The sequence below is a fragment of the Myotis lucifugus genome, unplaced genomic scaffold, assembly GCF_000147115.1.
Source record: "Myotis lucifugus unplaced genomic scaffold, Myoluc2.0 scaffold_14, whole genome shotgun sequence".
Lineage (NCBI taxonomy): Eukaryota > Metazoa > Chordata > Mammalia > Chiroptera > Vespertilionidae > Myotis > Myotis lucifugus.
The window spans coordinates 7,503,956-7,526,496 of NW_005871062.1; the positions used below are offsets into that span (position 1 = coordinate 7,503,956).

The 22,541-nt window shown below is 41.6% G+C and overlaps 1 protein-coding gene across 1 annotated transcript; it reads right to left on the reverse strand.

Moving 5' to 3' along the window:
* Positions 1 to 16,560: 16,560 nt before the first annotated feature.
* Positions 16,561 to 21,180, reverse strand: RTP4 (receptor transporter protein 4). The gene is made up of 2 exons (XM_006084790.3): positions 20,972 to 21,180; positions 16,561 to 17,868 (listed from the first exon to the last, which is right to left on the reverse strand). The coding sequence occupies exons 1-2, from the start codon at positions 21,148 to 21,150 to the stop codon at positions 16,776 to 16,778; spliced, it is 1,272 nt and encodes a 423-aa protein (XP_006084852.1). The 5' UTR covers positions 21,151 to 21,180; the 3' UTR covers positions 16,561 to 16,775.
* Between the last annotated feature and the right edge of the window lie 1,361 nt (positions 21,181 to 22,541).

Here is a 22,541-nt window from a genome sequence, read left to right on the forward strand (position 1 = left end):
CCTCCCTCAATCATGCAAGTGAACATGTCAGCTCCCACATTCAAGGTACCACTTCTCAAATAATAACTTAGGGAATAATGATTCATGGCCACCTACTCACATCAGAATGTTGTCACTACACATTACTTAAAAGGCACTCTAAAATAGTGCTTCTCCTGGGATAACTAAAGTGGAAAATGGCAGTAATCACAGGTGCATATACCTCTGTGAGCTGCATTAGCCATGGTCCCTTGGAGGCAGTGGGAGCTGCTTAGCTGGTAGGGAAATTGTAGGCATGTGGGCTCAGGTTTTGTGAGGAGCAATTACAGCCCAATACAGAGCACAACTGTGGGAGGAAGTTGACAGCTGTAATTGAAGAGCATATGATGATAAGTCAATGGAGTGAAAAGGAGAGAAAAGAGTGAAATCCACAACAGCAGGAGAGCAATGAAAGCCTGTGTTTGATCATTGTTGTGTCCTGAGAAAGACACCATAGAAAGTAAGCCAGGATTGAGTCCTGATTTTGCCATTTACTAATGGTACCATCTTGGACAAATCACCCTCTCTTAGGCTCAATTCCTTCTTCTAGGGAAACTAAGGTAGTAAGGCTTTGCAAAATTGTTGCAAGAAATAAATGAATTGCATATGTAAAAGCAGCTGGTGATCATACTTCAGGACAGCAAAAACATATTCTGAGTTCTCATTTTATGCCAGGCACTGCACTAGCAATAGAGGAGGTGCAGAAAAAAATAAGACAATTCCTGCCCGTGAATGTGATAGAGACTCCTGGTTGAAATAGAAACACACACAACCACTGAAGATCAGAAGGTAAACCATTGGTTTCCTAAAGGAATCTAACCTGTTTCAAAATATTTCTTTCAGGGTTTTAAAGATCTGTCTGATCAACTTTTTTTGTTGAAAAGTGAATCTATATGCATATTTCATTCCTATTAAGGGCATCATAAGTGAATTGCTTCTTTAATAACAACTATCACAACCAAAAACTACTATATTTGCAATGCCTTTCAATATTCTGGGGATCTGGAGACATCCCTTTTTAAAAATTCAGTAATTAAACTGAATTGTCAAGTAAAGCCAATGCTCTAAAATTGTATCATGCACTAGCACCAGGCACCTAAAGTGGGAAATGGATCCTATAAAATCCAAGATCTGATTTGAGCATCTGAGGAACATGTCAGTGGGCCCCACCTGGCTGAGCCCTGGCCACTTAAAGACCTTAACACTTAGGGCAGAAGGTTCACTCTTCCAAACATATGTGGCCCTCAAATTCCAGCCGAGACTGATTTTTTTTCTAAGACCCTGATACAGCTTATGATGGCCTCAGCCCACTCATTAACCTTATGGTTTCCCCAAGATTGTTCATGAAAACCAGTTTGGCCATGCTCTACTTTCTTTATCCTAACCTTTTCCATGTGCCTGTCTTTCTTGCCGGAAGCTGAACTTGTCTGCTATAGTTATTCCAGGCCAAGCCCTTCTAGTTTACTAGGCTCATATCTTTCTAAGAGCAGTGGAGTGTGATGAGGCTAAGATAGAGGTACCAAAGAAAGGTTTCCCCAAATGTAAAGAAGGTTGCTTGGAGGAGGTTGAACAAGGACTGAAGGTTTTCCAGTAACTTCTCTGAACCCAGGGCTATAGGTGCAGTGAGGCCCTCCTCCCTAGTCCTTCCCAAAATAAATAAATTCTACTTCTGTTTTACTCTCCAAGGTTTTCTGTGCTCTCCATCCCCGAAGGAGAGGGCTTTGATTCTTTCTTTGCTTTTAAAGAGAGCAGGATGCAGAATAGGTGTCTACCATAGGATGTGTCTGACCAACTACTTCAATTCCATCTCCTTATCTACTCATCCCAAATAGATTCAGTGTCTGAAAGGTAGTCATAGATAACACCTAAATAAATAGTTACAGCTGTTTTCCTAGTCAACTTTACTTACAAAACAAAGGGCAGTCCAGATTTGGTCTGTGGGCCATAGTTTGTGACTTCTGATGTAATGTATGACAAATAATAAGTGCTCAAGGGTAGTAGAAATTATTATTGTCACTATTATTAAGAGCCTTCAGATATCACCAATTGACTCTTCACCTCTCATTCTATTTACAAATATAACCTGACTTAGCCAAAATTCATGGTTTGCTATCACTGGTCACCCAGTTTCTCCCTCTTTTCATTTGACTCCATAACTTGTACCTACCCTTCAAGTCTCTGTAAATACCACCCTCTCCTCCCTGACTCCACATCAGTTTTTCCTTCTCTCATTGCTAAAGAGCAGCAACTTTGGTGGGACCTGAAGCCTGTAAAATATGGTCAGGTCTTTCTTTAAGAAAAAGGATTCAAAACCACAAATGAAAATGAATATTTATTTAAGATGAAAAAAGAAATCATGACAAATTTTTTTAAAATCTTTATTGTTGAAAGTACTACATATGCCCTCCTTTTTCCCCCATTGACTTCTTCTAACCCGCTTCTACCCCCCTTCCCAGGCCTTGACCACCCTATTATGTCCGTGTCTATGGGTTATGTATATACGCATACAAGTTCTTTGGTTGTTCTCTTCCCACCCCTCCACCCTCCCCTGCCTTTTCTATGAGATTCCACAGTCTGTTTCATGGTTCCATGTCTCTGGATCTACTTGTTCATCAGTTTATTTTGTTCATTAGATTCCATATATGAGGGAGATCATGTGATAATTCTTTCTCTGACTGGCTTATTTTACTTAGCATAATACTCTCCAGGTCCCTCCATGCTGTCTCAAAGGGTAAGAGATTCTTCTTTTTTACTGCTTCATAGCATTCCATGGTGTAAATGTACCACAGCTTTTTTATCCACTCATCTTCTGATGGGCACTCATCTACTGACAGATACCACAAAGTCCAGAGAAATAACATAGCCTGACATCTCTGTAATGCTAAATTTGATAAAAATTTTTATGATTTTGTAATATCATTTATTACAGAAAGACTATAAAAATAATATAGTTCCCTTCTGACATGGTTAATCAAGTTTTTGAGAAGTTATTAATGGTTTAAGAAAGTTCCTGTCTAATTTACAACTCTTTAATAATGCCATGAAAAATTTCAGAATTGTTGTCAAATAAAGAAAAACTTTTATCAAATTTCTTTGATATGTGAGCAGGGAGTTTTCAGGGCATTTCAGGTTTCTTTGTCAGCGTAAATACTTGAATCAAACCACTCAATGAATTTGCTGTTGATGTCCTTGTTGTCCTGTATATTATCAAATTTTATAGTCTTTCATTGATATTTTGTTTCATGTCAAGTAGACAGAATATTTTAAAATTTTCCAAAGTGTTTATATGACTCACTTTACTTCATTAATGTGATTAGCAAACTACCCAAGAACTTACTCACTAATTTTATTGGAGTTATCTCTTCCTTCTTATGAATCACAGCCTTTGGTAATTTTTGTTTTTGTTACAGTTTGCCTCTCAATATCTTAAAATTTCTATCAATCTCCTTACTTGTCTTGATCATTTGTTCTGTGTTCCATTAATTTTTTTTAAAGTCCCTGAATTTTTGGAAAGAATTTTTAATACAAAAACATTTTAAATGATACAATGGCCATTCATTTTCTTTAGTTCTTTAATAAATAATTTTTAAAGCATGAAACAAGATATGTTTATATAAGTAGATTCTCACTTGATTTATTGAAATGTTTCAATATGTCTTTTCAAATGGCAGTTAAATGGCATATTTAAATGTTACCAACTTCCTGCATAAAATTGTGCATTTTATTCATGTTCAGATATGTGAAATACATAAATGTGTCCCCACTTAATACAGATTAAATCTCCAATTTAATTTCTTTATAGCTGGACCAAAAAAAAAACAACACTACAGCCTATCTGATGCCATCTGACACTAGTAAATTTGAGATGAAGGCATACTGAGAGTGGAAAAAGATTATGAACTTGACATAATGTAATTAAAATACCTCAATTTGGAAAACATACAAGAACAAATAAATACATTGCTAACTTCTATTTCAATGCCTTATTTTGTTTTGTTTGTTTTTTGGGGGAGTTGAATTCTTTTTTAAGAGAGAGCAGAAAAGACAAGCAGTTTAGTATAGCAAAATCCCTGGATTGGGGTAAGCAACCTATTTTAGCTGACTAAACTGTGAGACTCACTGCAAATCTCTTTTCCTCTCTGAGCCTGACTCTGCATTTGAGCTCAGTAAGAGTCAACCTTACCCCACCTATAAGGACTGAAGAGGAATACAGATACCCAAGCCAGTCATAAGAAACATTTGATTAAAATGATTCTTTCGGGTTTTCATTCTTTGAGATTATTTTTCTTCTAACTTATTTTTCTTCAAAACAAAGGATTAGATTTTTTTCACCAAGTTTCCATTTTCTACATCATAAATATAATAAAAGCATACCTTTTAGCTAGAAATACATTATCACAGATGCAATAAACAATAACAAAAAACAAAAACAAAAAAAAATCCATGATTTTCTACACAACGACTCCAGAGAACTTTTTGCAGAAAACAATTGATTGGCATCAATACACTCATTAATTTTCATGTCACCTTTTCTAAGCTTTAGAAACAAATGACGTTATTAATATTTGAAAACACTGGGCAGTATTTCCTGGCCACCTCATTAAAAAGGCCCTGCAGTCAACTAAAGACAAGTAGGGTGAGGACCCAAGTCTAGAATTAGAGCTGAGCTGATAAAAGTAAGAGATTGGCCACTATGAAAGGAAATTGAGGTTCGGAATGACCATAGGCATCAAACTGGTTTTTAAAATTTATGTTTCTCAATCCCATGTGAATAGAGAGGAAAGTATGCGGGAGCAGGGAAAAAATGGAGATGGAATTCCAGACCTGAATCTGTATGTCCCTGGATAGCTAAGGTGTTTCTGTCTTTCTAAAGTAGAAACAGCAATCCCTACCTCCAGAAAACAATATTAAGGAACCCCAGGTTATAAAAATGTGGTGTGTTTTTTAACAATAGAGAAATATGAGTGAGTATTGCTTTTAAAATGGCCACTTATTTAGAAAACAAAGAATAAACCATTGAATTACCCAGCTTTTTAGTGATAAAGAGACATAAGAAATAAATAAGGAGCCCTAACCAGTTTGGCTCAGTGGATAGAGCATCGGCCTGCGGGCTCAAGGGTCCCAGGTTCGATTCCAGTCAAGGGCATGTACCTTGGTTGTGGGCACATCCCCAGTGGGAAGTGTGCAGGAGGCAGCTGGTCGGTGTTTCTCTCTCATTGATGTTTCTAACTCTCTATCCCTCTCCCTTCCTCTCTGGAAAAAATCAATAAAATATATTTTAAAAAAAAAAAAAGAAAGAAGGAGTTTGTTTAAGAAAACAATGGGGAAATTTCTCAGACTTCCCCACCCATTCAAGGGTCATTGTTTAAATGTCACTTCAACAGGAGATTCTTGGGCATGTTCCTTCCTCTCTCTGCTTATGTTTTCCCTGCTGAAAAGAAAAATGTGCTCTGTGACCTTTAAACTTTCTTCAGCTCACATATTCCACAATTCCAAATATCTGACAAGGTAAAGTGATTCCTATTGTCCTTAACTTCTCTCGTCATTAGGGTGTGGTCTTTTTCAGCACAGCCTGAGAATGGAAGAGGGGATCTCCTCTTGAACCCAGCTATGTGACAACACTGTATGACCAAGCACCTAGGGAGGGACAGCACTAAGGAACTATGCTGACAGAAGATTTCACTATGAATATTACCATGGACAGTCAGAAAGGGGGACCCTGCGGGAGCTACACAGAGTATACAGATGTGCCGGGATCCAAGGGTGCCCCAAAGATTCCAACCAGCTCCTCTAAGGTGTGGGTACTGTATCCAGCATCGAGAGGTTGGCTGAGAGCTGCAGTATCTTCAGGCTTCCTGATGGCAGGTCCTGCAACCCCTCCTCCCCACTGACCTTGACAGTCAGGGAGTCTCCTCTATTGGCCAAGATGATGCAGGGGAGGTTCTTACACTGAGCAAGCAGAGAAGTCAGCAACTAATTGGATAGAGAGAGAGAGAGAGAAAAAAAAAAAAAGCCCTCCTCTTACTATCCCTATAAAAACTGGGGGCCTGCCAAAACCGGTTTGGCTCAGTGGATAGAGCGTCAGCCTGCGGACTGAAATGTCCCAGGTTTGATTCCGGTCAAAGGCATATACCTTGGTTGCGGGCACATCCCCAGTAGGAGGTGTGCAGGAGGCAGCTGGTCGATGTTTCTCTCTCATCGATGTTTCTAACTCTCTATCCCTCTCCCTTCCTCTCTGTAAAAAAATCAATAAAAAATATTTTAAAAAAAAAGAACTGGGGGCTTGAGCAGGAAGGGGAGATGGTCTTTGAGATGGGACTTCACATTCTCCCAGGTCACAGCACCTGAATAAACTTCTTTCCTTTCATACTAGCACCTGTCTCATGAGTTTGGCTTTTGTTGAGGCAAGCAGCAGAACCCACTTGTTCAGTTACATAAACACTGAAATTTACTCACTAGTGAACTTTTCAGCACATTATCATGTGTAAACATTTATATTCTTGTGATTTCTGGGAATAACTCTAAAATCAGTTCCATGAAAGAAGAAACAAAGAAAGATACTATTTCATTTGTCCTTAAAAGGTAAAACTCTCATCCAAGGATGCATAGAGATTGTGCATGATAGATATTCTATAGAGAAGAGAGATCCCCAGGAAGTCATCAGAGGGAAGTAAACAAGTCCCAGTGCAAATGGAAAGGCTCCCCATGGTAGGTAAACTTTGAGCCAATGCCTGAAGGATGGGTGGGATTTTGACTGAGACAAGAAGAAAGAGAATTCCAGGAATCAGAATAAGGCAGTATCTATCAGATCAGTTGCTCAACAAACAGTCCCAGAAATAATGCCTCAGATTCTCAAAATTTCTGAAGGTTTTGCTTCAGACTCTTCATTCCCAGGACCCTCCTTTGTGCTAGTATATTCCATTCCTCTCCTATTGCTTCACAGTGTATTCTGCTTCCCTCCCCAGCTCTTTTAGATTAATGTTGCCAATGAATTGTCTGCTTGACTCTTTTTTTTCTGAATAAGCTAAAAAAAAATCATATTTTTAATTTTTCAATTACAATTGACATTAAGTATTATATTAGTTTCAGGTGTACCATCATAGTTAGACATTGATATAACTTATGAAATGATTCCCCCATCAGTCCAGCACCCACCTGACACCATACATCGTCTTAATCCCTAGATTCCATGAGGTTTAAACAGACAGAGAATTAATCAGCTCCTATGATAAAGTCCAGCATAAGGCAAACTTCAGGATTTACACAGGCCTGTAGCTCTGAGTCTGCCTTCCTCTGAGAGGTGGGCTCTGCAGGGGCCCCCTAAATACTGAGAATTGCAGTGGAAAAAGATTGGTTATTTTATTATAAGTGGAGCCATCCAGGAGAACCCAAAGCTAAAGCTCAAAACCCCAAACTTCCTGATTTGGGTCCAGGGTGGGTTTTTAAGGGTATAAAGGCACAGGTATGTGGAAATGCTGGGGTGGGGTTTGGAGCTTGGCCACTTATGGCAAGGGGAGTCAACACAGAATCTTCTAGAGAATGGACCCTTTGCTTCTGAAAGAGTTCTGGTGTTTAAATTCCAGTTATGTCCTGGTCATTTGTGTCTGTGGGGTGGTGGATGGAGGGGTGAGATTTTGGTTCCAGGTGTGGCTGGAGGTCAAAGTTCTCTCCTCTGTGCCTGTTTTGGCTGCATGACTTGTGGTTCTGTTATGTAGTCTCTGAAAAGCAACTCATAGCTCTTTAAAGAGGATAGGGCCATTTTCAGCTTGTTCTACAGTTACACTGTTGGATTTTTCTGATTTTATCTTGGGTCCAATGAAAATGGTCCCCACTTGTCTAGAAATGGAATTTTCAGTCACCACAGAGGAAAGCAGGATGAGATAAGGCATGGTTTAGGGAGGGCAGTGTTGAGTGTGGGAGACTGCCAAGCATAGCTTAAGAAAAGGTTTAAGAGTAAGATGTCCAGTTCTGCTGTCAACAGTTGTGGGATCTTGGGTATTCAATCTCAGTACCCAATAGGCCTAAGTTTCCCTATTTATTAAATGAGAATAACAGTACTTGTCCCAGTATTGTTGTGAGGAGTAATGGGGATACTAGAAATGAAATGCTCTGAGTTTGGCACTTATAATGGATGTTCTATAAAAAAAGGCTATTGTATTATAATTTCTGAAAAGTGAAGAGACAGCCAAAGGGAAAACGGTTGGGAATGAGTCCTGGAGCCCTTGTGAGCAAAATCTTTGGAGTAAACAGGAAAAGGTTTGATTTGAAAAGAGAGAAAAAGGGCTGAAATCACTCCTTTCGTTTATGTTTTATTTTATAGCTCAAGCCTCAGAGAAATATCCATCACCAGTGGTATAGTTCAGTAGGCAGGGTACTAGCCCATACATCTTAGAGCTTTGTTCCTTTCGCCTCATCCTCTATAAATCACACACACACACAAAAAAAAAGCAAGCACCTTAACAGAGCTGTGTGAACTTGGGAAAATTATGTTCTTCTCTGGGTCTTCATTTCTCAAATTTCAAAATGCTGATCTCGCATATTCCTTTGGCCCTAATATACTGTGTTTCAAAGAACAAACTTAGAATTTTGGCACGGCACTTCTAAAAGGTTTCCATTTCTATCCCAGACTTGTGGTCTAAACATTGTTATGATGGTTTTACTAACAATAAGGAACTAATCCTTCTTAGAGTTTTTCTCTTTATTTAGAGGATACAAGGAATGCAAAACCAACCTAAGGATCAGGACATTCATTTCTACCATGTTATCTTTTGAATGGTTAATAGCTGCCCCTGCACTACACTAATTCCTTATCTACCTAAATGCCATTTCAGACAAGCAAAATGATTACAAAAAGAGGCAATCTCAGAGAGACAATGGCAAGTCTGATGGACTCTGGTAATGAAATTATTCTGAACTGCCGCCCACAAAGATTTGGCAAGAACAAAAGGATGGGTGTTTGTGCAGATGCCTTGTCATAGTTGTTGAGCAGCTCAGTGTCACTTACTTGCCTCAAGCTCCCAAATCTTTTGGTAAATTGTAACTCCCATATCTTCAGAGCCCTCCCAGAAGGATGGGCATTAGTATTCACTCTTACAGAGCCAAGAAATTAGAGTTTTCCTAAAGCCAAACAATCAATAACAGCTTTGTCAACCTATCTAGGTTCTATTCAGGCATACCTTGTTTTATTGTGCTTCGCTTTATTGTACTCCACAGGCGTTGTATTTTTTATAAGTTGAAGGCAAGACTCTACCAGCAAAAAGATCACAACTCGATTTATTGGGATGCTGCTTTATTGTGGTGTTCTGGAACCAAACCTGCAATATCTCCGAGGCAGGCCTGTACATAAGTTCTCACTCCCATTTGGGAAAAAAACTCTTACAAAATCCTTGAGTTTAAGAACTTGAAGGACTTTAACAGATCCCTATGCCAACCCAGCACATTCATTTAATTCCCTTTAGTTAACATCTCTGCCAAAGTGTCATCTAGACTCACTTGAATGCTTCCAATGAAGGTTCCAACAGAGAATATGCAGAAAAGGAGCTCAGAGAGACTGGGTCATGAGGATTGAGTGTGTAGGTGGTGATGGGGTGATTAAGGAATCCTGCTGCGGGGAAGAAGGAGGGTATTGAGACCTCGCCTTGGGTTTGGGGAATGCGGAGACAAGGACCCAGTGTGGGATTCCTCACCAGTCAGTGTTTACATAAGCAGCAGCTAAGGGGAGTGGAGCAGATGGAATGGGCAGATCTGGAGAAGGGAACAAACCACTTCCCTAAACAGCCCTTTCTTGAATTGACAGTTTGGCTCTTACACATCTTGGTCTTTCTGGATTGTGTTGCAAGGACAAAAAATATTGGGTTGGGCATAATGAGATTTCAGTTACTATTGTACATATGCTAACAGTTAGCAGTATGACCTTGGACAAGTTCAAAAATTTACCTGAAACTGGGACATAGGTGAAAGAGATTATTGAGTGTTCTTTCAATGATGGACTTGACTTTCTATTTACTGGACTCTTTTACTTCACATTAAGGCAGAGGCTCATTTGGAAAATTTTGTTCAGTAGAGATGCAAATAATTTCTTCCCAGTGAAACTAATAGCTTCAAAGTTTACAGTTTATGATCCTGTTAAATATAAACCAGTTTTTGAGTAGCTTATAACCCAGCAAGCCATTAAATTGCCTATCTGTACCTAGCTTCTCCAATGCTTTTTGGATCGGTCTTAAATCTTACTGCTTTCTCATTAATGAATGAACTCAATAAAACCTTTGAAACCCATTCATTTAACATCTGTATGAGAGACATGGTTTTACTTTTTTAAAAATTAGTCTTGAACAGGCAACTAACTCACTTCTGCCTCTAAGGATTTGGTCCCCTTATCTGTTAAAAGATACATTAGGATTAGAAGGTCTCTAAGGGCCCAATGTAAGGTGCCTGACCCACTGAGCCACCTGGGACCCTCTTTCCCATATTCCCAGGGTCTCCAGAGAAAGGGCCACTCTAAGTCTTTGCAACAGAGAATCAATGCCTGATAGCACCGCTCCCTGCCACCCAGCCCTCAGAGAGGTGGTCAGATCACAGAAGAACACTGTGCTGCTCGCCTGCCGCAGCTCTAAGATTGTTTAGAAGTTGCCAGGAACCAGACTACATTGTTTTGCCCAATTTCCTCTCATTGCCCTGCCTCTCCCTTCCCCAACCACCCCCGACTTCCCACTATAAACCTCAGAAATTTCTAGTTCTACATCCCCAGGCTTTTAGTTTAATCTGAGGGTAAGGCATCCCCACTGAGTGCTCACCTCCTTGACATGCTTAAGTGGAAATTGGTGCCTTTTGGCCTCTGCTGAGGCAGCAGGGGTCAAATGGCTACTCTCCTCACTCCCACTGCTCTAATCCGCTTCTGGCTCTAACATCCGAGGAATCTGCCCTCCCAGACCTCCTGAGAATTCTCTCCCTCTGCCTTCTTGGCTTGAGGATGCTCAGCCATCATACTCCAGCTGAAAGCACCTGGGGTTCACCAGGGCTGAGGATGCAAAGGGCAGTTGGAGGCAGAGTCATGAAAGGCAGGCCTAGAAAGGCCATTGGATGCATTTAGCATTTTGTGAAATCCATAGCTTTTGGCCCTGGACTATAATTAATGATCAACACATAGAAAAACTTTTCCATTTCAGGGGATGGTGATTTTGTTAACAGGAGCTTTTTATTTGCTGAGTCTTCTCAGGTCAGATTTCTGTTTGCCTGAGAAACAGCTCAGGGCTTACAGTGTTCATAAAATAAATATGGTTCTGTTTCTGATCCTAGCTTGGCTGCCTAGCCTGACTGATAATAAGTGCTCATGGCTTGATGAGGTGCTGCTGAGTTTCTCTCCACACCTTTCTCTCTTCAATAACATTCCAGTCTACTATGTCAGGAATTAGGCTAGTTCCCCAGCATGGGAAGGAAGTCATGCTTCCCAGGCTACCAGCCACATTCTGGCCCTCACCACTCCTTGACTATAAAGCTTGTGGGAGGTGAAGGATGTAGGTGAAGTGTGGGCTCAACAAATCAGATAATATTTATTTGGTACTGAGTGGTTATACAAGGTGCCGTAGAAACAAAATCATCAAATGCTTGGATGGGATTATCCTGGAAATGTAACTTGCAATCAATCAACAATGAACCTATTTGACACATGAATGGGTCCTTTTCTTAAGAACAAAGCAAAATAAAAGAAAACAAAAACCTTCCTTCTTTATATGAAAAAAAAACTTGGGGATCCTCTGCTCCAGTTAAAGACAAGTTTCTCCAAGAACTTTTGGGGGCATGGGCATTTGTATCCCTGAGAAGAAAGGCCAACTCTAAATGGATCACATACCTCTTTATAAAACCATTGAGTCTTGGAGACACAGTTCTCTCCAGGTTCACATCCTGGCCAAGGGAAGGGCCAGGTTGAACACTCCAACTTCACCCCACTCACAGCAGGAAGAGAAGAGATACAGAAGGAGGAGCAGGGAGAGGGATGTGGAGGGTCCATCCTGGACATTCCCCTTTGCCCCTTCTCTGGACCTACCATCTCAGTGAATCCAGGCCTTGACCTCCCTGGGGCCCAGCCCCTTAACATGATAATGACAGAAATTAGAGCCATCTTAAAACCTTAAAGATATAGAGGTGGTGGTCTTCAGCTCATGCTATTTAACTCACCAGTTTGGCCCCTGCAGAAAGCAGTCAAATCTTGGAGGATGGCATTGGACTATCTCAAAGTCAACCAAGTAGAGGTCTCAATTACAACTGCTGTGCCAGAAGTGATATTTTTGCTAGAGCAATGCACATTGCTTCAGATACATGATATATGGAGATTGATCAGAATAATGTATTTTTTTCATCCCTATCAAAGATAACCAAAAGTACTTGGTATTCATATAGAAAGCATAGCAGCCTACATTTGCATTTTTGTCCCAGGGCCATGTTAACTCTCTCATCCTGCATTATAATATAATCTGCAGAGCCTGAACCATCTGGACATTATGCAGAACATCACATTGGTCCACTGTATCAATGACATCATGTTAATCAGAGCAGATGAGTGAGAAGTGGCAAGTGCACCAGAGACCTTGGTAAGACACATGCACTCCAGAAGGTGAAAAATAACCCCTATAATGATCCCCTCCTGCATCCCTAAAGGTTTCTGGGGTACATTAATTTGGAGCATGCCAGGACAACACTTCCAAAGTACAGTCGGATTATTGCATCTGGACCATTTCATCTGGTAGTCCACACTTTGATTCATTTACTAAAAGCTGCCAATTTTGAGTGGGACCCAGAATAGGAAAGGGCTCTGCAGCAGATCCACAATGCTGTGCAAGCAGCCCTGTCATATGGGCCATGTGATCCAGCAGACCCTTTGATATTACAGTTATCTGTAGTGGAAAACAGTGCCATGTAGTGTTTATGGCAATCCCCAGTAGGAGAAACATAATTTATAACACTTGTCTTCTGATGCAAGGCCATGCTGGCTGCATCAGAGAATTATATGCCATTCAAAGCTCAACTCCTACAAGCTACTAGTACTTGGTGATAATAGAGGTAAAACTCCGGATTATGGGATATCAAAATATGATGATGCTAGAGATACATATAATGACCTAGGTTCTGAAAGGCCCATGCTATCTAATAATAGACAAACATGGTAATTGACCGTACCTTCGCTATGCCTCCCATTGGCTAATCAGTGTGATATGCAAATCAACCACCAATAAAGATGGTGGTTAATTTGCATACGTAGGCTCCAAGCATCGGAGGGAAGACTGAAGGCGAGCCTGAGCAGTGATGATGGAAGACTGAAGGCAGCTCGGCCAGAGCCACGAAGACGGAAGACTGAAGGCAGCTCCAGCCAGAGGGAAGGCCTGGGTCCCAGGTGCCGGAGGAAAACCTGTGCCGGCAGCCAGGAGAAGGGAAGGCTTATTGCACGAATCTCTTTGTTATAAGGCTGAGCACAAATCATCAGAATATGGAAGTATTGTATCCAGAATGAGAATAAGTCAAGGCTGGAGAATACAAATCTGGGTGAACTGGTGGCCCAGCCCCCATGCTGACCACCACTGGTACACCAGCTAGCAGAGGAAAGAAAAGGCCAATGTTGGTTCCCCAGTAGTTTTTGTGGTGAAAGCTGAAAAGAGACTGTGGCTGCATTCCAGTCTCAATCATGGGTGGTATATACATTATATCCCTCTCATTCTGAAGGAGATAGTAATTCATCTTCACTAGAATCACTATTCCAGATATGGGTTTGTAGGACTTCAGCTAGCATGAATTTCCAAGGGCTTATGGAGTATTCATTTGATCCACAAACCCAGGACCCCACATGTTAGGGATTGAATTGTGTCCCCTCAAAATTCATCTGTTGAAGTGCTAACTCTTAATAACACAGAATGTGACTTTATTTGGAAATAGGATTGTTGAAGATGCAACTAATTAAGATGAGTGCATACTGGAGTAGGGTGGGCTCCTAATCCCATATGACCTGTATCCTTATAACAGGGGGGAATTTAGAACTCAGACATACACATGTGAAGAATGACATGTGAACACAAAGAAGAGATCAGGGTAGTGATTCTACAAGCAAAGGAACTCCAAAGATTGCCCACAAACCACCAGAAGCTAGGTGAGAGGTCTGGAACAGATTCTCTTTCACAGCCCTAGTAAACTAATACATCTCATTAAATAAATGAGCAAATTTGTAGCAAAAGAGTTACAGCAGAGGTGATAGGCTATGGGATTTTTCTGGTCTTATCAAATATAGCATCACCCATGAAGCTGCCAACCTGAGAAATGAGTGATATAGCTTCTTAAAGTTGCAGCTATGGTACAGCTTGGAAATGCTATCTTTTGAAATGAGTCATCACCTACCAGGATGTAGTATACATCCCAAATCAATGACCATCATATGGTCTGCCCCCTATAGATGGAATATATAGGTCTGGAATTCAAGAGGTGAAAGTAGGAGTGACCCTGTTTACCACCACTCATCTTAAATCAGTTGCCATTTTTGTGTCTCCCACAGCCACAACGCAAGGTTCTGAAGGTCTGGAGATCCTGATGGGGAATGCTTCCATGAAGGAACTCAGCAAGAATCCCATGGCCTGCTATGACTGGTCTTTTCAGAGATCTTTTGCCAAGAGATAAATAGACAAGAAAAAGAGTGACTCGCCTGATCATCAAAGGAATGAATAATGTGAGTAGGAAGAATATATTTACATGGTGTGGGTAAGAAGAATATATTTGGCACCCAAGTGTTCCACTGGGGCATGTCTTGATACTTTACATCTCTTAATAATTTTGAGAGTGGATGGACAAATGCAGATGCCACAAACTAAGAAAAGCCTTATAACCGAGGGCTCAAACTCAAGGTTGAAGGTCTGGATAACCTCATTAGTTAAGCCACCTAAACAGAGGTGCCAGGGTAAGGAGAATCAAAAATGTGTAGTAAAGGGAGATCATGCATATCCAGTTACCATTCCAAGACCAGATGCAGTTGGGAGCGGGGGTGGGGGTTTAGGGGTGGGGGGTGGGGTGTGTGTGTGTGTGTGTGTGTGTGTGTGTGTGTGATTAGTTTGCCCACTACGTTTCTCTCTTGCATGCTTTTTCAGGGGAAAAAAAAAATCCTGGATGATCTTTTCCCAGATGCAGTGAACTTTTTATACCAAGCAACTAGATTCAAGCGGTTTAAGATGTGGATTGCAGTGGAGGCTGTGGTGTGCTGCCCAGATCCCTCCTTCAGAACTAGAGTACTCATTTCCCCAGCTTCTGGGAGCATTGCCTGCTGACAGCTTGTCGCTGAGACTCTCCCAAGGTAGATGCCTCCAGTCACAGGTAGATGCCACACCTGAGATTGTCCCAGAGGATCATATCCATTTTTTTCATAAATACTATGCCTTCTATTATCTTTCTGAGATATAAAAAAAGTTTTGCTTTTTATATATTTTCTATTATCCTTGAATCTTCTCTTTTTTTCTGATTTTCTTTTTTTGACTTTTTTTTTTTGCCTTCACATTAGGGGATTCATCAAATATTCAATATTCCCCTGGCTATATGTCTAAATGCAAATGCAAGACATTAAAAATCTGACTGGAGACTCTGTGGGGTTTTAGCTATCTGAGGTGGCCAGTCCATTGGAGGAATCTCCACATGACCTCCCATTTCACTATATGCATTTTTTTTTCTGAAAGAGGTATCATTCATTCTCTTGTGTATTTGAGGGGTAGGACGTAAGGCTAGCTCCTAGGTTTGGTAGTGGCTAAGGGAGTCCCACTAGTCAGCATGTAGACTTTCACCATCTTTCTGATTGCTGGGTGGCATTCCTTGCCTTAGCTGTGCCTGAGTCCCGGAGCCCAGAGTCCATCTGTGTCAATGTCTTCAGAGTGTAAACCCTCATCCTCTCAGGAGTAAGTTAAGAATGGTTACCAGGCACATGGAAATGGGGGAAAGAAACTTGGTAGGTAGGCTTTCAGCCAGTCCTCCTACTTCAGCCTTCCACAGTCCCACTTTCAGATCTTCTTGTTTCCTACAGTTTTTGAGCCCTTCTGAAGTCAAGTCGCATAAATTGCTTTTCATTTCAGTTTTCCCTTGCCTAACTTCTATTTCAGATCTCTCCACTCTACTAAGTCACTTGCCTATCACTAGTTCATCAGTTTTCTAGCTTCAACCCATTCTCTTTGCCCTGCATATTGGTGTCTTTTTTCCCTTTTTACTGTCAGTGGTGTTTCAAGAGAGATCAGAGGAAAATACTAGTACATGTGTTTAATCCTCTATATTCAGCCTATAGAATAACTTTTGTTTTTGTTTGTTTTTAGGGAAAAAATACTTTATTTCACCATAAGATAGAAGAGTGACCTTTATCATCATTTTTGTGTGTTTTTCCCCATGAGCCTTTATCCCCTCTATGCTCTCTTCCACCTCCACCCTGTCCCCCTGAATAACTTTCTAATAACACTCATGACCCTGAGTCCTTGTGAAGATACAGTCTATATATATTGATACCAATGAGTGAATGAGTAAAATGAACACCTTTTAGTCATTTAACAAATATTTATTATTAGAATTATTATCTGCTAGGTCATGTTTTATACTATCTGCAAAGGAAGTACAGGAAACCAGTGCTTAGTCTACAAACTTGACTTTGCCTGGTATCAAAGCAAATTCTTTGTTACATTAAAATGGCAGCTAGTTCATTGATTGCCACGAAATTAAAACAAGAGGAGAAAACTAGCCTATTTTTATTATTCTATTTAAAAGTATTTGGATGCAACAAAGTTCCACAGATCAGCAACACGGTCACGGCCCCACCTGAATAAGTTATTTAGGCCAAAGGAGTCATTTGGTGGTGTTTTGGTAGAGGATCTGTTAAAGCTGTCTGGAGCAGACCCTCTGGGTGAATAACTCTCCTGCCTTCTATCGACACCTTGAGTTCCATTGAAGGTCCCAGATCCATGTGTAGCTGTGGGGCTTACCCTCCGTGTGGGCTGTATGTCTATTTTCTTTGTGGCCTGAAGACCTGCCCCTTGTGTGGCCTGTGAAACTGTCTCCTGTTTAGACTGTCGGCTGACCTGCCTTACAGCCTGAGAATATGTCTTCTGGGGGGTCTGTGGTCCTGTCCCCAGGGCAGATTGTGAATTCGTCCCCTGTGAAGATAATGAGCCTACTGCTCCTGTGGGCTGTAGGGTTGTCCACCCTGAGGGAAGTGACCTTGATACTTGGATGGGCTGTGACCCTGTTCTACGTGCAGCCTGCTGGTCTGACCCTGGTGTCGGTTGTCGGCTTGTCTCCCGTTTGGGCTGAGAGCTTGCCCCAAGCACTTGGGTTCCAGCAGTGGCATGGCTGGGCCCTGACCTCTTATGCTCATAGGAATCCCCACTCCTTTGAGCCTCCTTTGCCTTAGCTGACTGGTTCATGGCTTGGTTTTGGCTGAATATGTCATCAAAGCTCCCAATCTCCATGTAGGAGAAAGAGGAGTTGGATGGTTTTGTCATGCAGTCTTGTGAGCTCAGTACACAGCAGCCCAGAGCGCAAGCCTCACAATTGGCCATGTCATGGGACCCTTCCAAAGGCAATTCCGGGATCACTGGTATCTCTGAGAACTTCCTGATGCCATTTCCATAGCATCTCTCCCGAATGCGGTACACCAGATTGTTCAAAATCCTCATGGCACTATCGATGGAGAACTCAGGCTTCTCAAATTGAGCCCCGTAACACTTCTGGCACCTCTGAGCAAAGAGCCGCATAAGCACATGGCCCTGGGACTGTCGGGGCTCCAGGTACATATGACACAGGACCTGCACCTTGGCAGAAGCCCAACGTCGCCGGCACGAGGAACACCGGAACCTGCAGACAGAAGGAAGAAACCCATTGTTCTCTCAGCTGATTGTTGACTTGAGGGAAATGGTCCTGCCTTGGTCTTTCAGATCTCTTTCAATTTGAAAAAGTGCATGTGGTATTGACAAATTGACAAATAAAAATAAAAGTAACTGTGTTTCAAATAAAGCTTTTCCCTGTGACCCACTGAGCTTCCACCCATACATAGTTCCTAGTCTGCCTCTTGGCCAGTAAAATATCTCGGGATATTTCAGAGGGAAAATATTTCTGCCATCTGCCAGCAAAATTTGGTCCTCACAATGGTCACAGAAAACTCTTATAAGGTACAGGAATCCCCTATTATCTGTGGGGGATATGTGACCTCCCCACAGTGGATGCTTGAAATCACGGATGGCATCAACCTTATATATACTTTTTTTCCTATACATATATACCTATGATAAAATTTAATTTATAAATTAGGCACAGTAAGAGATTAACAACAATAACTAATAATAAAATAGAACAATTATGACAATACTCTCCAGTAATTTTTATGTTTTTCAGCCCAAACCTAGTCCTAAATCTGTAAAACCATTCCTTACTTGCAGTAAATGGCTTGGTGTCCCTCTTTTCAGGGATTCCCTTGCTGAAGTCTTTGTACAGGCTCAATGCTTTCTGGCAAAACACATTGCGGTCAATTGGAATACATTTCCTGTTCATGTCTTCCACCCTCAAAGCCAATGCCTTTTCCGTATTAACTTAGCACTTACCATGCACTGCGGCCATAAGTTTTGCAGTCAGAGGTGTGACAGCAAAACCAGCACAAATTTCTTTTTCCTTCCTCACAAGTCCATGGATAGAAGATTCATTTTTACCCTAAGTCATAGCAACCTCAGCATATGGTTTGTTTCTTTCCTTATAAAGTCTAGAAGTTTCACCTTTTCACTTAAAGAAAAAGCACTTTACAACTTCTCTTTGGCATATCTGAATTGCCAGCACCACTGCCCTGCACTTTGGGGCCATTATTAACTAAACAAAGGTATTTGAACAAAAGCACTGCCACACCATGACAGTTGATCTGATAGTCTGGATGGTAGTGGGTGACCAACAGGCAGGGAGCATATATAGTGTGGAGACGCCGGACAACAGGAGGAATCATATCCTGACTGGGTTAGAGTGGGACTTCACAAGATTTTACCACCCTACTCAGAAAGCAAATAATTTAAAAGTAATGAATTGTTTAATTCTGGAATTTACCATTTAATGTTTTTGGACCACAGTTGACTGTGGTTAACTAAAACCACAGAAAGTGAAACCGTGCAGAATGGGGGACTAATGTACCTATTTTGAAGCAGGCACTGTAGCAGGCTTCACAGTGTTATATCATTTGACCTTTTAAGACCCCCTCTGACCGGGCATCATTGAGCCTAATATCCAGAAATTAAATCATAAGGGATACACAACTTGCTTAAGAACATACAAGGTAAGTAGAAGTAGAGTCATGTTTTACTTCCTGGCCATTTGAAACCGACCTTATTTATTTACCTACTATACCACATCACCTCCAATGAGCAACACCGCTGGTCCTGCACCTAGGAAAACAGACTTAGGACCTGGGACCATAATACATAGGTTTTGGTTTTACATCTGAGGGACCTTAGAAAAAAGCACTTCCTTACTCAAAGCCTCAATTTTTATATTCATCAAATAAAAAATATTTATCATAAAATGAGACAGTATATATGAAAACACTTTGTAAACTACAAAATGCTTTTCAAAATCTGGTTGACGTTTTTCCAAAAGTATGCTGATAAGTTGCTTTTCCCATCTCAGAATGACTATCAAGTCAACTCATCTGAACAAGCCAAGCGCCTTCCCGTTTGGGGGAATGCCTCAAGGCACTCTGGTTGGTGCAGAAAGGGACACATACATGGGCTCAGGCCAGTGCCTTGAAAACTGTTCTGCAGAGCCCCAGAGGTTTCATTTAAATAATGGGATCTGCCATTAAAAATATTATATATTTTTATATATCACATATGTTCTATAACATATGATATATAAATGTTATTGAAAATGTATTATAAATTATATATATTATCATATGGGAATGGAGAAGGAAACCTTGCTCTGCCTAGGAAGGAAACCTTGCTCTGCCTTAAAACAGGAAATGTTTTAAGGAGGAAGTAGCACTTGAGTATGAATAAAGAGATGGGTGGGGAGTTGGGGGGGGCGGGGAGGGCAGAAGAAAAGAGCCTGCCAAACAAGCAGAAATCATGGACAAGGGAATGGAAGTCTGAAAGTGCATTGCATGGCTAATAATTCTTAAGTATGGAGCAGAGGGGACCTGAGGCAGGGCAGGGGCAGGCAGGGAAGCAGGATAATGGGTGTGGTGGAAAGTACAGTGAAGGTGCCTGTGCATCATAAAAAAAAAAAAAAAAAAAAAAAAAAAAAAAAAAAAAAAAAAAAAAAAAAGACCTAATTGTCTAGGTCAGCAATTCTCACCTTCCTGACCTGGGCAAGGAAGTTGGTTCCTGCAACTTGGAGCCTCACTGGAGGTTAAAAAGGGAGATGGCCAGTAAGGGAAAGGTTCTACTTAGGGACTCTAGGGACTAGGATTTGGATGTCCCTCTTGAAGCATCATTCCCATCTATTATCCTCAGACTTTCAGAAAAGCAATATTCAAAGTGATTGCTTGGCATTCATCAATTCTTGGGGCTTTAACGGAAGGCCCCAGTCCTAGGCTGGTACTGCACGGGGCTAGCAGGGCAGCTGCAGCCTGGGGAAACCAGTCAGGACTGATGGGGGAGGTGCAGAAGGTGCTGGATAGAGGAAGTTTGGAACAAATGAGAGGGTGAGGGAATAGGAGGACAGATTTATAGAACATGGAAGTATTCCTTAGGGAATTGCAGAAATACTTAGGGAGGAAACCTAATAAAAGAAGACACTTCCCAGAGTTAAGCAAAATGGAGGCTTGAAGTCTTATTTAGGTCAGAAAGAACAGTGACCACAAAAAGATGGGAAGCCTGATGACATTTATTTTTTTAACAAGCTCTCAAAGGCATCAATCAATGCTGAGTGGAGCCTCCTTGCCTAGGGAAGGCCACTGCCAAGCCAACTCTCACCCACCTACCTCCCAAATGCTTTCTGCTGGTATTGCTTCCAGCCTTGGGCCACACAGTCTGGCTGAAGAGTCTCATCAAACTTCAAGGTCCATCTGTGCCGGGGTTTCACCTCCTGCATCAGTTCTTGAAACTTCTGCTCCCATTCCCCAACATCCAAAATTGTTTGCTCTTGATGTTTGGAGCTCATGTTTAGTGAGGAGCTTTCCGTTTAACTTGATGCACAAACAAGAGACAAAGGTAGTTTCAGTTTCTATTACAGACGTCACGTTCAGCGTCAGACGGAGTACAAAGAGCAAGCCTTTCTTCTGAGGACAGAGGGCAGCAGAGTTTTGCTAGTTTGTGAACAGGCCTTGCTAAGAGATGCCTGAGTACAGAGCTCTGCTCTACATTCTGGGGGCACCAATAAGTTAGCTTTCTTTTTATTGTTGATAGTATTACAATGTCCCCCACTTCCCCCCTTTTGCCCACCTCCACCCAGCCCCCCCCCCTCCACCTCCCTGCCCCCCCGACCCCCCCCCCCCGCCTTCACCACACTTTTGTCTATCCATGGGCTATGCATATATACTCTTTGGCTAATCTCTTCACTTTCTTTCACCCAGCTCCCCCACCCCCTCCCCTCTGACACTTATCAGTCTGTTCATGTATCCATGCCTCTGGTTCTTAGTTAGCTTTTATTTAATTTTTCTCTCATTTCATACCACACAAAACACTATGCTCGGGACTGAGGCAAGTACCATTGACTAAGAAACAGTTCCTACCCCTATAAGATGCTCAGACCCTTATGCAGTCCCAGGGGGTGGGTGGGGGAACATGTATCCGACACTTGTCTCATGCACCAGATGAACCCTTACCACAGTCCTCTGAGGGGGATCATTACCAGTATTTTGCAGGTGAGCATCATAGAGAGCTAGGGTACCTTGTTCAAAGCCATCCAGCTAGTCAGCAGCACAGTTGAGACTGAACCCAGCCAGGCCTATGTAACTCCAACACATACCATGTCTCCACCCACCCCTTTCCCTGAGGAGCAGCTGAAAATGGTGTTCACAGTCCAGGCTGGCTCTCTAGAGCAGCACTAGAGGGACGGTCTTGAAACTCTTACCTCGTGGTTTGGTCTAGTAAAATCTCCTGGGTCGCAGAGCAGGACAGCAGGCTGAATGAAAGGATTATTTAACTCTGCCTTCCACTATGTAAATTATCTCAGGGCAGTATACAACCACCTATGGGAGCTGATTTAAAAAAAAAAAAAGAAAGAAAAAGATAGAATCCTCATTCAGGGGGTGAGGGATGGGACTAGATGACCTTTACAGTCGCTTCTAACTCAAAAACTCTGAGATTCTAGTAAGTAAGCGCTGTCTCTTTGAAGTTCAAATTCAAATGGGAGAGATAAGACAAGCAGGACACTTATGTCCTTGGAAGCCCCACTACAGTTACTGTGTCCCAGATATGCTCGGCCTGTGTTCTCGGGCTCTCTAGACTTTAACATGTTCTGTGTGGAAGGTAGAAACACCCTCCCCTTTTTCCTTCCCTCCCAGGACAGTCCATTCTATACATAACTGTACACATGGGGGGCAGCCTTTA

What these genes read in the sequence shown, in the direction of transcription:
- RTP4 (XM_006084790.3), bottom strand. Translation starts at nt 21,150, where the DNA reads ATGAGCTCCAAACATCAAGAGCAAACAATTTTGGATGTTGGGGAATGG. An exon ending in CAGCAGAAAGCATTTGGGAG is followed by an intron (nt 17,869 to 20,971) that starts GTAGGTGGGTGA and finishes TTCTGTCTGCAG; the next exon opens with GTTCCGGTGTTCCTCGTGCC.